The sequence below is a fragment of the Paramisgurnus dabryanus genome, chromosome 13 (genome assembly GCF_030506205.2).
Source record: "Paramisgurnus dabryanus chromosome 13, PD_genome_1.1, whole genome shotgun sequence".
NCBI lineage: Eukaryota > Metazoa > Chordata > Actinopteri > Cypriniformes > Cobitidae > Paramisgurnus > Paramisgurnus dabryanus.
Window position 1 is genome coordinate 21,830,916 of NC_133349.1, and position 12,772 is coordinate 21,843,687.

Sequence of the window (12,772 nt, forward strand, 5' to 3'; positions counted from 1 at the left end):
CTCTCTCTCTCTCTCTCTCTCTCTCTCTCTCTCTCTCTCTCTCTCTCTCTCTCTCTCTCTCTCTCTCTCTGTGAGAGGACAGGCAGAACTCCCCCCTCTCTCCTATATAAATTCTCTGTTGCGCTGGTGTGCTCAGAGATGAGTGACCTCTTGATTCTGTTCTTCGTTTTAATCCAAACCATTCGTTTTGACACTAATCTATGCTTTGACATTCGTGCCTCACACTGGCTCTTCATCGACTGTTACTGGTCCATGACTGCTGAGACTGTAACTGGACATATTTTCTGAGATCATGTGAGAAAGCAACTGCCAAATATTATTTTGTAGCAGATTTTATTTAGAATTGTAGCAAGTAAAACACTTGTGGTGGTCGAGACATGTCAGTTCACACATACTGTATACTAAAAAGTAATATATTTGTGCCATTCAGGTAAGGGCAGGGCACATTGCTCTTTTTAACTCTGTTTTTCTTCATTTAAAGGGTACCCCGACTATACACTAACATTAAATAGATTAATAATGTCAATTAACTCAGAGGCCGCCGTTTTGTTTACACACAATACTTACCTTAAAAATTGTGTATATAGACACAATACAATGTGTTTGCGTGGTTTAAGTTTCAAAAAACACATTATTTTCCACATACCGTACAATTTTGTAGCTCCAGATTTACCTGTCTTCCTGAAACGCTCTGATTTTGTACAAAACTCACGGATTTGAAAAGCTATGTGTCCCTGATTGGCCACCTAATCTGTACGTTGTGATTGGTCTGAATAGCTCTGACATCAGCCAGAAATGTGACGCTCCTTACCATGTTTGAAAGATTCAGTCACAATGCAATGCTAACAGGAGTTAACTTACAGGCTAAGTCCGAAGCGGGAGGAATTATGAGAATGTTAATCTTGTCTACATCACCATTCCCAGGAAGTAAATTGTTGCCTACAATGCGTGTGTTTGTTGTAGTCCAAGAAAAGAGATTAATGTTGGAAAGGAGAACTCGCATCATCGTTTACCTTGGGATTTGTACCTTTTGCATATTGCTAACATGTACTAACACACACTTACACACCAAAGGAAATGTAAAATCGTGAATCGGACGATAGTTACAAGTAGATTGTTAAATGAAGTGAAACAGAAGATGAGAGTTATAAATGCACACAGACAGTATGTGGCAGTATGTGGTCCTGACACCTGCAGTCATTTAAAATACAAAAACCTGAGAGTAACATAAATGCTGAACAATAGAGTAAACATACAAATGAAAAATGATCAAAATAAATGACGATCTGAGAGGTGGGAGTAAAACATTCTCACATAATATAGTTGTATTATAGTTATATTATAGTATTTACTATAGTAAACTGTAGTAATATTTTGTGACAACTAGTAATGAAAATATTTGATGTGTTTCTATCCCAAATATAAAGTATTAAAGCACACAAGTCTTCATAGTCAAGGTACCCTTTAATGTTTTAGAGAGGCTGTGATCTATAGACAGTAAATGTTCAGCACTTGCTGTGTCAGGTATTTTTGATTTGGTTTTGATTAGTTTAAAATAACTCCCTTATATTTCTGCCAGGCCAATTGGCACTTATAAACTAATATACAGATTTGACACATTCATTTATATGCAGGGGACGACCAACAACAGCACTTACAGACTTTCTTTTAGCTGAAACTTGAATGTTTAAATCCTAACGCACATCTAAAAGATGCTCTTGTATTGTGTCTCAGTTTCTGTTTTTCAAGTGTGTTGTATATCTAGCTAGTTTTTATTCTCTATTTGCCCATTAGGCAACAAGAAGGCAATCAATGTATAATGTTCCTATATTATTACACAAAATAATATGGTTTTGTGTATGTGTTACTGTTCTAACATGACAAATAACATTTTAGAATAGACGCATATTGTGTTTATACAGATGTAATAGAGTAAAGATCAATAAATAAATCAACACAATCATCATACTTGCTTACTAAAAGTATGTAGTTAAAGGAATTATTGACTAATTGAAAAAATACAGTAGCCTTGTCCTGTACCGTGTGTGTTAAGAACTTCTAGACGTGTATTTTGTACAAATACAGTACAAACATTGTGCAGGAATCAAGAAAGTGTTCATCTTTTATAATCTATAGTGTGTATTATACATTATGACACAACTGAAAATGTTAAGTAAACATTTTAGGCGGGATGGTAGTTTTGCAAGATGCTGTGTACTCATTTGTATTAAGGACAATAACACAACTACACTCTAATGATCTTTTAATTATACAATATGTTTTGTGCATAGAATAAGTACAACAATAAGCTTGAATCTTCTGCCTTAATGACTCACATTATGCTGCTAATGCTCACAGCTGGTCACAACTTTACTTATCATACAATACATACTGTACCGTGGCCTCTTTTAAAGGCTGTTTGTTGGTGAAGATTTCCGGGTGATCTTGACAATCAGCATCCTTTTGTCTGAGTAGTCTGTTAAATACGGATGTAAACGTGCCACATGTACCCTACCGGCAGGATATAAGCTAATCGGATGGTTCTTACAGTCTGTTTTTTTAATCGCTCATTTGTTTTAGGTTAATAAGAGAGAATTTCATCCGAAACTCACTTTGATGCAACTGAGTTCAATGCATGTCTATTTGTTTGTTTGTTTTTGTGAATGGAGGAGACTCCCGGTACCGTATGTGTATTTCTCTGTGCAGCTCTAGATGAAAATTAATGTCAATTTGATTAATGTTTTATTAAAGATCTTGATTTCATTTCAGAACTGTTGTCTGTTTCTTATTTCCTATAAACCAGTTGACTTCATTAACACTGATAGATAATAATCTTTTATTAACATTGTCTTAAAAATAAAGGTGCCTAAAAGGTTTTTCACCAGAAGAACCATTTTTTCCCTACATTTTCATAATTTATTGAAGCTTTTATTTACTACAAAAGCCTTTTGGAAAACAGAAAGTTCCTTGGATGTTAAAGGTTCTTTATGGAACCATACAGCCAAAAATGGTTCTATGGCATCAGGAAGCACATTTATTTTCAAGAGAGAGGGTCAAGGCCAATGCGTAAATTTATACTCTTAAAACTGTGTAAAATTTTGTGTTATTATTGGAACAACACATTTTGTGTTGTTTTAACACATATTGTGTTGTCCCTCTTATTTATTTAAACATAAAATCAACACAAAATGACACATAGGGGTAGTTTCCTAGACACACTGTAAAAAATACTTTGCTGCCTTAAAATTTTTTGTTAAATCAACTCAGATTTACGAGTCATGTCAACAGAAATTAGTTGTCACAACTTATAAAATATAGTTGAGAAAAGTCAACTTAAATTTATAACAACTCACCTGTAGTTATAACAACTCATCTCTAGTCAAGATAAATAATAGTAAGTTGAAATAACTTGTAAATCCGAGTTGATTCAACAAAAAATTTTAAGGCAGCAAAGTATTTTTTACAGTGCAGGGTTTAGATTAATCTAAACCTTAGTTATACTAGGACATTTAAGTAGTTTAATAAGTAGTAACATATCTTACAAAAAACAATCCTGGTGTGCATCTTGAGACAAAACAATGGCACGGATATATTTTAAGATATGTCATTGCAAATTGTTTTTAAATTAAGACACCTCAAACATTCATTTTAGTCTGAGACTAGTATGAGCTTTGTCCGTGAAACCTCCCCGTAATGTGTTAGAGTAACACAAAATGTGTTAAATAGCATAACACAAAACAATGTGTAAAAAATTAACACATTCTTGCTTATAGAATATAAATGTGCACTCATTGCAAAGAAGTAGAGACCAGGGGCCTGTTTGGTTATAATGAATATTGAAACTGGAAGGCTTTTGTTTTTATATGCATAAAGCCTTGCTTAGATAATCCATGTGTTTGTGTAAGCAAATCTAATTATTAATCACTATATATTATTCTGTACTGAATGTTCATAACCAGGGTCAAGAATCAAAATCTATTAAGATAAACTATGTTTACAAAGATGATGTTATGCTGTTAACTTAATGAATTTCAAAGCATTACTGTAGTGCCACCTGTTGGTTACAGAGATCTTGTGCACTTTTAGAAAAATTATCAACAACAAGAAGTGGTCTTTAGCTGTTACTGGTGGTAAACCCTTTTTAAAAAGTACACCTTTGGACCTAAAGAGTTCGCATTATATACCTCTAAGACACATTTTGGTACCAAAGAGTGCATATTAGTATCTCAAAGGTACATCTTGGTACCAAATGTAGTATACATTTATATAAATGTATACGGTTTTAGCTGGTTAAGCTGGTGTAGCAGGCTGGATTTAGAGACCAGCTGACCCACCAGCTAAAAGCAGCTTGACCAGGAAAACCAGCTTGCTCAGATTTGCCAGGCTGGGAGGACCAGCTTAAACCAGCTACTTCCATCTTAAACCAGCTAAGAACAGCCAACCTGCTTAGCCAAACTGACCACGCTTCCAGCCTGGTCAAGCTGGTTTTAAGCTGGTGGCTCAGCCACCCTGACTAGCTAAAAGATGTCCAAAACCTCTATAAAGTTTACATTGTCAGAAAATATGGTCAAAATATGTACCCTTTCAAAAGGTACACCTTTGTATCTAAATAGTTCATAATATTACTTCAGAGGTACAAAGTTCCAAAAGATTATTAATATTATATAAAAAAATCCGCAAAATGCAATAAATGCATAACAAGTGTTTTTTTCAAAATGCTATAAATCCATTGAATCAATATATAAATGGTGCCATGTTATATTCATTTAGTTGACTAGTGGTATGCACTGATAAAAATAAACATTAATGTAATTTATCGAAACACTTACTTTGTCATATTAAGAACACTGCCCTTGCTGCTGTCATCCTTGGGACGTCTTCGCAGAACTTTTTTGACAGCGATCAGCTGTAAAATGTTTTGGTCCTACTTTATTTTCATTGACTTTGAGTAAAATAATGGAAAGTTTTTCATAAGATCCCCTGGGGTCAATGTGTTAGCATGACAGAAGCTTGATGCTGTTGTGTGAGAACAAGTAACAGCCGGCATTTTTCCATCGCCTGAGTGCCTGAGTGGCTTACGTTTCTTCCCCGCCACAGAAAACCACCACAGGTTTATCAATGCCATCAAAATTATTATTTGGTTTTTGTTTGTTTGTTGATCATGAAGTACAAAGTAGATGAGGAAAACTATTCTGTGTGTATTCAACACGCCGTCATTATTGTTTACAATGCGTGGAATGGTGCGCTGTGATTTGTTGAGCGGATTTATTGCACTCTGCAGAAGGAGGACTTGTGTTTATTGCGTTTTGGGGAAAAAAGGGAGTAAAATGACAGAATAACACGGCGGATATTGGATTTTGTGTAAAAATAAGAATTTACTTTTTAATACTGACAATACTGATTTTGGTGGTAACTAATTTATTTGTGTTTATCGCGTTTTGGAACCATATATATAGGTGAAACGATTTTCCAACCATCTCTCCCAGCATTCAAAAAAAAAAAAAAAAAATTTAAAAAAGTAAAAGGCACTTATTATGCAAAATTCAGTTTTATAAGGTGTTTGGACATAATGTGTGTTGGCAGTTTGTGAACACAACCCCCCTTAGATGATAAAAAATTGTGTAAGTCGATATGGATAAAAGCCTCTAATATAAATGTATTTTGGCCATCCAATATTTGATTGTGAAGTTTCTCTGTTTTGTCACAAGAGGACAGTGTTGCACTGTTGTCTGTCTGTCTTGGTTCTTAGTGAATTACATTAAAATAATCTGTAGCAACCACTTCACTGTTAAACTAGTGTGCCCTTAAATAACTTACCATCTGTGTAATCATCTTTAACACAAGGTTAAATGCATCACATTTTTCATTTCCTGCTCAAATGCTTCCTACTGAGCCAATGTGTTTTTCCAGTTCCTTTTAATGTGCTTGTCTGTTCTAGTATATTAATCTTATGTGATGCTATTTGAACGAAACGTAACAGCATTCATATTTTTCTCTTTCTTTAATCCTTTGCACCAAAGCATAGCTAAATAAATGACCCTGGATGTTGGAGCAGACAAAGTGAATCGTGAGTGTTGACATAAGGTGGTCGTCTAAAGCAAACAATCCCCTGCACACTAAATGAGGTTAGACCAGGGAAACAAACTTTTAACCCCTGGCATAAATCAACACTTCACTAATACGCGATTCTTTATTGAGTTTGCTTCATTCATTTAAATGAAATTAGACAAGATTCACAAAATTAGATATCATTAGTAGATAAATAAAATGTAATGGATGACAATAAATGATGTCAAAGTGAAGAACTTGCCATTATTAACCTGTGGTGTGGTGAAGTACTAATTCAAAGCGGATCCAAATGACACAGAGCAACCACACCTGTCTACAAATGTGGACAACACAAAGGTTTATCTCCTATGCTCTGGTTTCCCAACAAATAGGAGTGAGAGGCGGTCTGGATATTTTCTAAGTTCAATAGACCACGCGCAGTTCACTGACAACTGAAGGATGAATCTTATCAGATCCCGACCGCTCCTTCTCAGCTAATCCCTCAGTATCACACCAGGGCCCTGTGTTACACAGATTTCATTCTGACAAACATCTTTCCATAGCGCGTGTTCCTTTTTGCAGTTATTTTTAATGTTATCAGAGAAAACATGATAAAACTCATAACATCCCAGAGATATATTTACTGAGATTGAAGGAATCATACGATGTTTTGGGTCAGACCTCTGAAGATGAAAGGCCACGTATCCCTTATAATTTTATGAGCACAGATCATTGCCCGAGCAGGGTTTATGCATGATATCGTTGGCCAGCAGTGCAGCTATGCAGACTGATTATCTTTACAGGGCCGTCTGTGGAAAATATTAACCTTTTGTGTTAATGATGAATCTTTTGTAAAACCTTCCCATGAATGAATAACACGGGGAAATGAAAAGACCAGCCAAATATTAAAAATAGTTTGAACAAGGTCATCAGCCCACTCACAATATCTGGAAATCAGACAAATTCTGATGAATATGCAAACCTGAGCTATCATCTCAAATGACCATTTATGTCCTTCACCGGATGATAAGAAATAGCTTACTCAAAAATGATTTCATCATTTATTCAGTCGATTCATTCTAAACCTCCATGAATTTTTTTCTTCTGTGGAACATGAGAAGAAGGTATGAACAATGTTGACACATATGGCGATTGATGCTGTCACTACTATTCTGATTATCATCGCCTTTTGTGTTTCACACAAAAAAGCAACAAGCGAATAAGAAAATGACAGACTTTGCATTTAAGGATGAACTGTTTAACTTTAAGCCATGCATATTCACTAAAGAGATCAAAGCAGTTACTAAAGATAAGCTGAATTATCAAAAATCAATATGCAGTGGATCAGTCAGTGCCACAACCGTGACCCTTGCAAAGCCTCGGAGAAAGCCAGTTTGCATTCAGCATTCTTTTATACCATACATCTGCCATGTTGTTAAATGCGCATCCACCGCTCACAAGAGACCATTTGAACGAAAAAAGTCTTTGCCGCAACATGCACAGCTTGCAATCCAAATATCGTATTTGTTTGTCCTCTCACAGTTTATGTAAAGTACGTGTGGGTGTGAGATCCGTTTTTATGGGCAAGCGTACATCTGCTACGTCTCCTTCAGCTGCTCTTTCCCATATCCCCAGGGTCTTACGGACCCCTCCACGGCATCATCTTTACTGTATCCCACGGTTAATTAGAAGTGCCTATAAGTAATAGAAGGTTCTTTTGGAGTCTGCTGAATGAACCCACTGATTAGCTCACAATGCCTCATTACGCCTGGCCTTGTCATTTGGGAATAAGCCATTCAGACCTTGAGAGTTTACAGCCACTGGATGTCACCATCCAGGTGTCTTAGGCCGACTGTAGGATACGTTGATGTTGATGAATGCTATATCCACAGCAAGCTGTTCTGCCTTCAATGAGCCATTGAACTGCGAAGAACTGCGCAGTTTCTGAAAGACAAAGAAAGTCCACGAGATCCACTTTCATTCAAAGATCCAAATGTTCTTCTGAAGGATGAACGTGTTGTAAAGACTAAAGAACTGCGAAGGTCCCCAGTGCATATTCACACAAAATTCTCATTAAGGAGTTGTTGTAAACAAAATGGCTGTAGTGAAATAATGTTCAGCAACAAGCTGAGTACATTACAGTCTTCTCTCAGGAGAAATTCAAGGTAGACTCATTATTAGTAACTGCATATTGTTTAATGGTTGTAAATTGAAATTCAGAAGTCATTAGTCAACACTGCTTCTACCTTTACAACCTTCAGAAAACATGTTGGAGGATCATATGGAAAGTTTATGAAGTCCTCTATTTACTCATCAGATGTGTCATGCAAATGAGAAGATTCAGTTCGAGCTAGATTGCGACGGCAATCAAATACTGAATAAATATATTCAAATATCCTTACATCTCCATAACCAAGCGGTAAGATTGAATATGGATTACTAGATTGTGTTTTCATACATTTTTGCTTTTCTTGTCACTAATGCATATCATGTGAGATCTGCATTCTTAAATGAATCTAGGAAACCTTGAGCATGAGAACATAAAATAGTCAAAAAAGGTCCCTAGCTGTTACTGGGGTGGTACCCTTTCAAAAAGTATAGGGTACACCTTTGTAGAGTTTATATTACTTCAGAGGTACAAATTGGAACCAAAGAGTGCATATTAGTAGCTCAAAGGTACATATTGGTACCAAATGGGTTGACACATCTGTTAGTACCTTTTTAAAGGGTACTGTCCCAGTGACATCACTGAACCATTTTTTGACTACTTTCTGACAGGGAAATCTTGAGGACAAAAAGTTTTAAAAATAACATTGCACTTTGGATTCTGTCCAGTGAACAACCTGCACAAAGTATGAAACATCTCACATATCTTTCACATCTTCTTTGCTGTTATGTGTACATTCAGATAGCTTTGTTGGTACCCTGCTCGACATACACATAAATTGAGGTTGCAGGTGATACTGGTGGAGTATAAAACTCAGGTGTTCAAATAAAGAGTTCATTTGTTAAGAAAGAAAGGAGAATAAATACATAAAATGTGATGATCATTGAAAAATACAAAAACTAAATATGATAGAATAGAAGATCATATTCAGTAAATCTCAGTGCTGTTCTGGGTGAATCAATTACATTTACAATATAATTAGAAAGTGTTCAAAAAGTATGAACTTCATCATCCTGTCGTAGGTTGTACAGATGCAAATGACAATGTAATTCCTGTGCATGATCTTCCCAGCATTGACTCAGTATACGTAGGCAGGCTGAAGTATTGCAGAAGGGCTCTTGAGGATCGTGAGATCGCTTGTCGTCTGTCCAGTGCCTGCAATTGGTCGCATGTGCACGAAGGCTTTTTTCAGACTCGAGACTAAAGGATGAAATAAGGTGCAGAGCTGAAGAGCGCAGGGAATGAGAGAATAGCGACGGACGACACGCGCACACGGACTCTGTCGGTCTGAGGCACGAGTGAAGTCTGACTATCACAAGACGCGGGAACTAGGATCACATTTATATCAACAGGATTTTGTTGCATTTATTTGAAGCGGATGGTGTGAAAGGTAAGACCTTGCTGTTTGGATCATTTATCGCATTATTATATTACCTGACCTGCGTTTGTTTAAACAAGACTGGGATTTTTAATAAGGAAAAATATACACTCTTAAGGATCTGGGCATTTTCTGTCACTTTTGTTATTTACGTTTGACTACTTAAATTTATATTAATCTAGCTTTTTTGTGGTTTGTTTTTTTGCAAATACACAATTTACTTTAAAGTGTATTTTTTATATTAATATTATTATGCTATATGATATTTTATTTTATTTTAATTTCGTAAAAAGCATGACTATATTGAGAAAAAACATGCGTAAAAAACGTGGCGATGTCTCAGACACTATCAAAACATAAATGTTACATGCTACTTTATATATCCTACATGTATTTTTAAAAGTTTTATATACTGTCCTCTGCTGTTGAGAAGTGAAGGTGATCGCTTGATGTTTATTTTAGAATTCAGCGCGAGAATAGCAGGTGAAACATACATACACACACAGAGAGAGAGAGAGAGAGAGAGAGAGAGAGAGAGAGAGAGAGAGAGAGAGAGAGAGAGAGAGAAAATTTAACAATGGATTAAAAAAAGCTGTTGTTTGACTACAAAATATGCAATATTTAGCGAAAATAGTGCATAAACCGTGCCTTAACAATAACAAACACAAATACCATTGGTCTAATACACGATAGACAACGCCAGCACCACGTGATACTCAACTATCATTTCGTCACCTTCCTAAACTAATTGCAAGAAGTCATTTTTTCAGGTTTCTTAGAAAACACAAATAAATAGAACTAACTTCAGAGATTGTAGATTTGCGTTTTTCTTGATGCAGCTGCCATTTAGAAAAGCTTGTAAAATTGCCTAACCCTTACGAAAATTAACCATGGTTTTACTACAGTTAAAAAAAAACATGGTTACTGTAGTAAAATCATGGTTTTGCTGATAGTAATCAATACACCAAAAAACCATGGTTACTACACTTTTACCACAAAAAAACCCATGGTTATTTTTTGTAAGGGAAGTCTCAATGTCTTTTGACTCAGGCAAAATAAAACAGCCTAAAACATTTTTGTCAAAAAATTACTAAGGCAATTAGTTTAGGAAGGTGACGATTTTTAAAGACAGACACCCAGATGTTAAACAGTAAAACATGCCCCAGTGCACATGTAGCCTTTTTTCTTCGACTTTGTCTTTAAGTCTTTGTCACACAAAGTCTGAGGAAAATTGACTTTTCTTGAAACTACATACCACGGTCTGTAGCTAACCAACGCAATGTCTTGACCCTAATTCAGACCATTGTTTAAGTTAAGTGGGGGTGCCCTCTTGAACAAGCCCGAACTGCATCCTCTCCAAGCGCACATCAGCCCTGTTATCCAGAATGAATGACAGGAGCCGTAGTGTCCTGCTTGTTCTCATGAACAACAATGGTCCTCAGGAAGCTCTTCTCACTGGCTGTCCATCAAAACTTAACAAAGTCTTTACTGTTCTTGACCCTGCATAGAGATCCCAGACCAATCCCCCGCCCCCTCCCGCTCATTGAAATCCCCCTGAGGCTACACAACTTCAATGAATTCCTCCACTCTGCCTGTCTCTCTCTCTCTCTCTATAGGTACAGGGGAAGCATCACTCGCACAGCTGTAAGGATGCAGGTGTCCGGATTGAGGATTAAGCTGTGGTGTCCGCTTATCTCTCTGGCACTGATTCAGTGTTTTGCTCCTGCCTCAGCTCAAGGTAATTGCCATCTGACAGAAATAGGTTTTGCTGTCTGTTAAGGTTCATATTTTGCAATGTGTTGTGGAATATTGGTTCGTTTGTGTTTCTGTAACACATCAGTCTGGTCGGGAAGCTTATCATTTTGAAGGCACGCAATCAGATCGTGGATGCATGAAGAAAACATTTAACCATTTGTGCGCCATACTATGAGGAATCATTTAAGCATCTTAGTTAGTAAGAAAAAAGAACCACAGAGGGCCTTTAGAGTTTTAGTGAGGATAAAGATGTGCAAAAGCATTTACTCTTACTTTCACCGGTGTCTGCAATGATATAATCCCTCAAGGCAGCTTAAAAGTTTAATTGGTTGCTCAGTATGGAAATGGTTTCACATTCCTCTCAAGCCCTGGAGTGGAAGGTGGAGCCAGGATCATCATCGGAGTTGGGAGGTTGTTCAGGAGATAAAGTTTGGATTAGTCCATCTCTTTTGATTTCCCCTTCAATTCTGTCTTTTTTCTTTTTCCAAGTCCTTATCTTGTGTAATAGGCAGGGATGGTTCTTTAAATGTGTGTAACACAGACAGGTTCTTTTCATCCTCATATATCACTGAGAGCTGTTGCCAGGATCTTTCAGTGACCATTTAAACAGCTCATTATAAAAACAGGAAGATGGTAAAAAACAAGAAAACACAACAGACAGGCTGCACTTATGTTTGTGTATGCCTGGTGTCTGGAAGAAAGCTGTAAAAGCCCTGTTCAGAATGAATGGGCAGCAGAAGACAGTGAGACGAGACGTATGGGAAGGTTATGAAGCCTGACAGACCTTTTGTGCGAGGAAATATGATACAAAGGCACCTAAGGTCATTTTTAAACAGGCTGTAAAGCAGAACAGCTATAAAACACATCCACAATCACAACGTAATTGTTGTTTGGATTCATGCGCCGTAAATCTCATTTACAGAAGCTTTAATTAGTCAATTTGTCTGGATGAGGTATTTTTAAACATTTTGGTGGAAATGGGACAATCCTTCCACAATTCCATGGGTGTGGTTAGAATGTAAATGGCTCTTTTAAAGTCAAATCTGTGAAAATTTACACCGGCATCAAACTGCCAGCAAAATATTTCTTTTGACGGCTTAAAAGTAAAGCGGACATTAAGACTTTAATTCCTTCAAAAGCGATTTTTGTGTTCAGGGAAAATAAATGTCTGAAATGAGTCGTCTGACAGGTGAGTAATTGGAAGGACGCTGATAAAAGGACTTTTGGGGTAAGAACTACGCTAAAGCACGGGTGTCTCCAGAAGGATGAAAGACAGCCACATCAAAGGCCCGCGGATTTGCGGGTGCTCGTCTCTAATATTCAGACAGATACAGGACCTCCTGCTCGAATTTCTCGTTTCAAGTTACAAGTCAGCACTTGTCGTCCTTAAACCACCAATGGCGGATGTTCGTCTCCTCCTCCTC

The 12,772-nt window shown here is 36.8% G+C and overlaps 2 protein-coding genes across 4 annotated transcripts in view; both read left to right on the plus strand.

Annotated features, from left to right (window-relative positions):
* Positions 1-2,771, plus strand: part of deptor (DEP domain containing MTOR-interacting protein) — a 31,477-nt gene extending 28,706 nt beyond the window's left edge. Inside the window, exon 11 of the mRNA XM_073811636.1 lies at positions 22-2,771. The gene's annotated coding sequence lies outside the window, so the exon portion shown is untranslated. The remainder of the gene's footprint in view (positions 1-21) is intronic.
* A 6,544-nt stretch (positions 2,772-9,315) lies between these two features.
* The window catches only part of col14a1a (collagen, type XIV, alpha 1a), a 143,583-nt gene continuing 140,126 nt past the window's right edge, over positions 9,316-12,772 (plus strand). For all 3 annotated transcript variants that reach the window (XM_073811637.1, XM_065261271.2, XM_065261272.2), the window contains exons 1-2: positions 9,316-9,605; positions 11,210-11,331. In XM_073811637.1, coding sequence (XP_073667738.1) covers positions 11,244-11,331 — 88 coding nt within the window. In that variant the 5' untranslated portion in view covers positions 9,316-9,605; positions 11,210-11,243. The remainder of the gene's footprint in view (positions 9,606-11,209; positions 11,332-12,772) is intronic.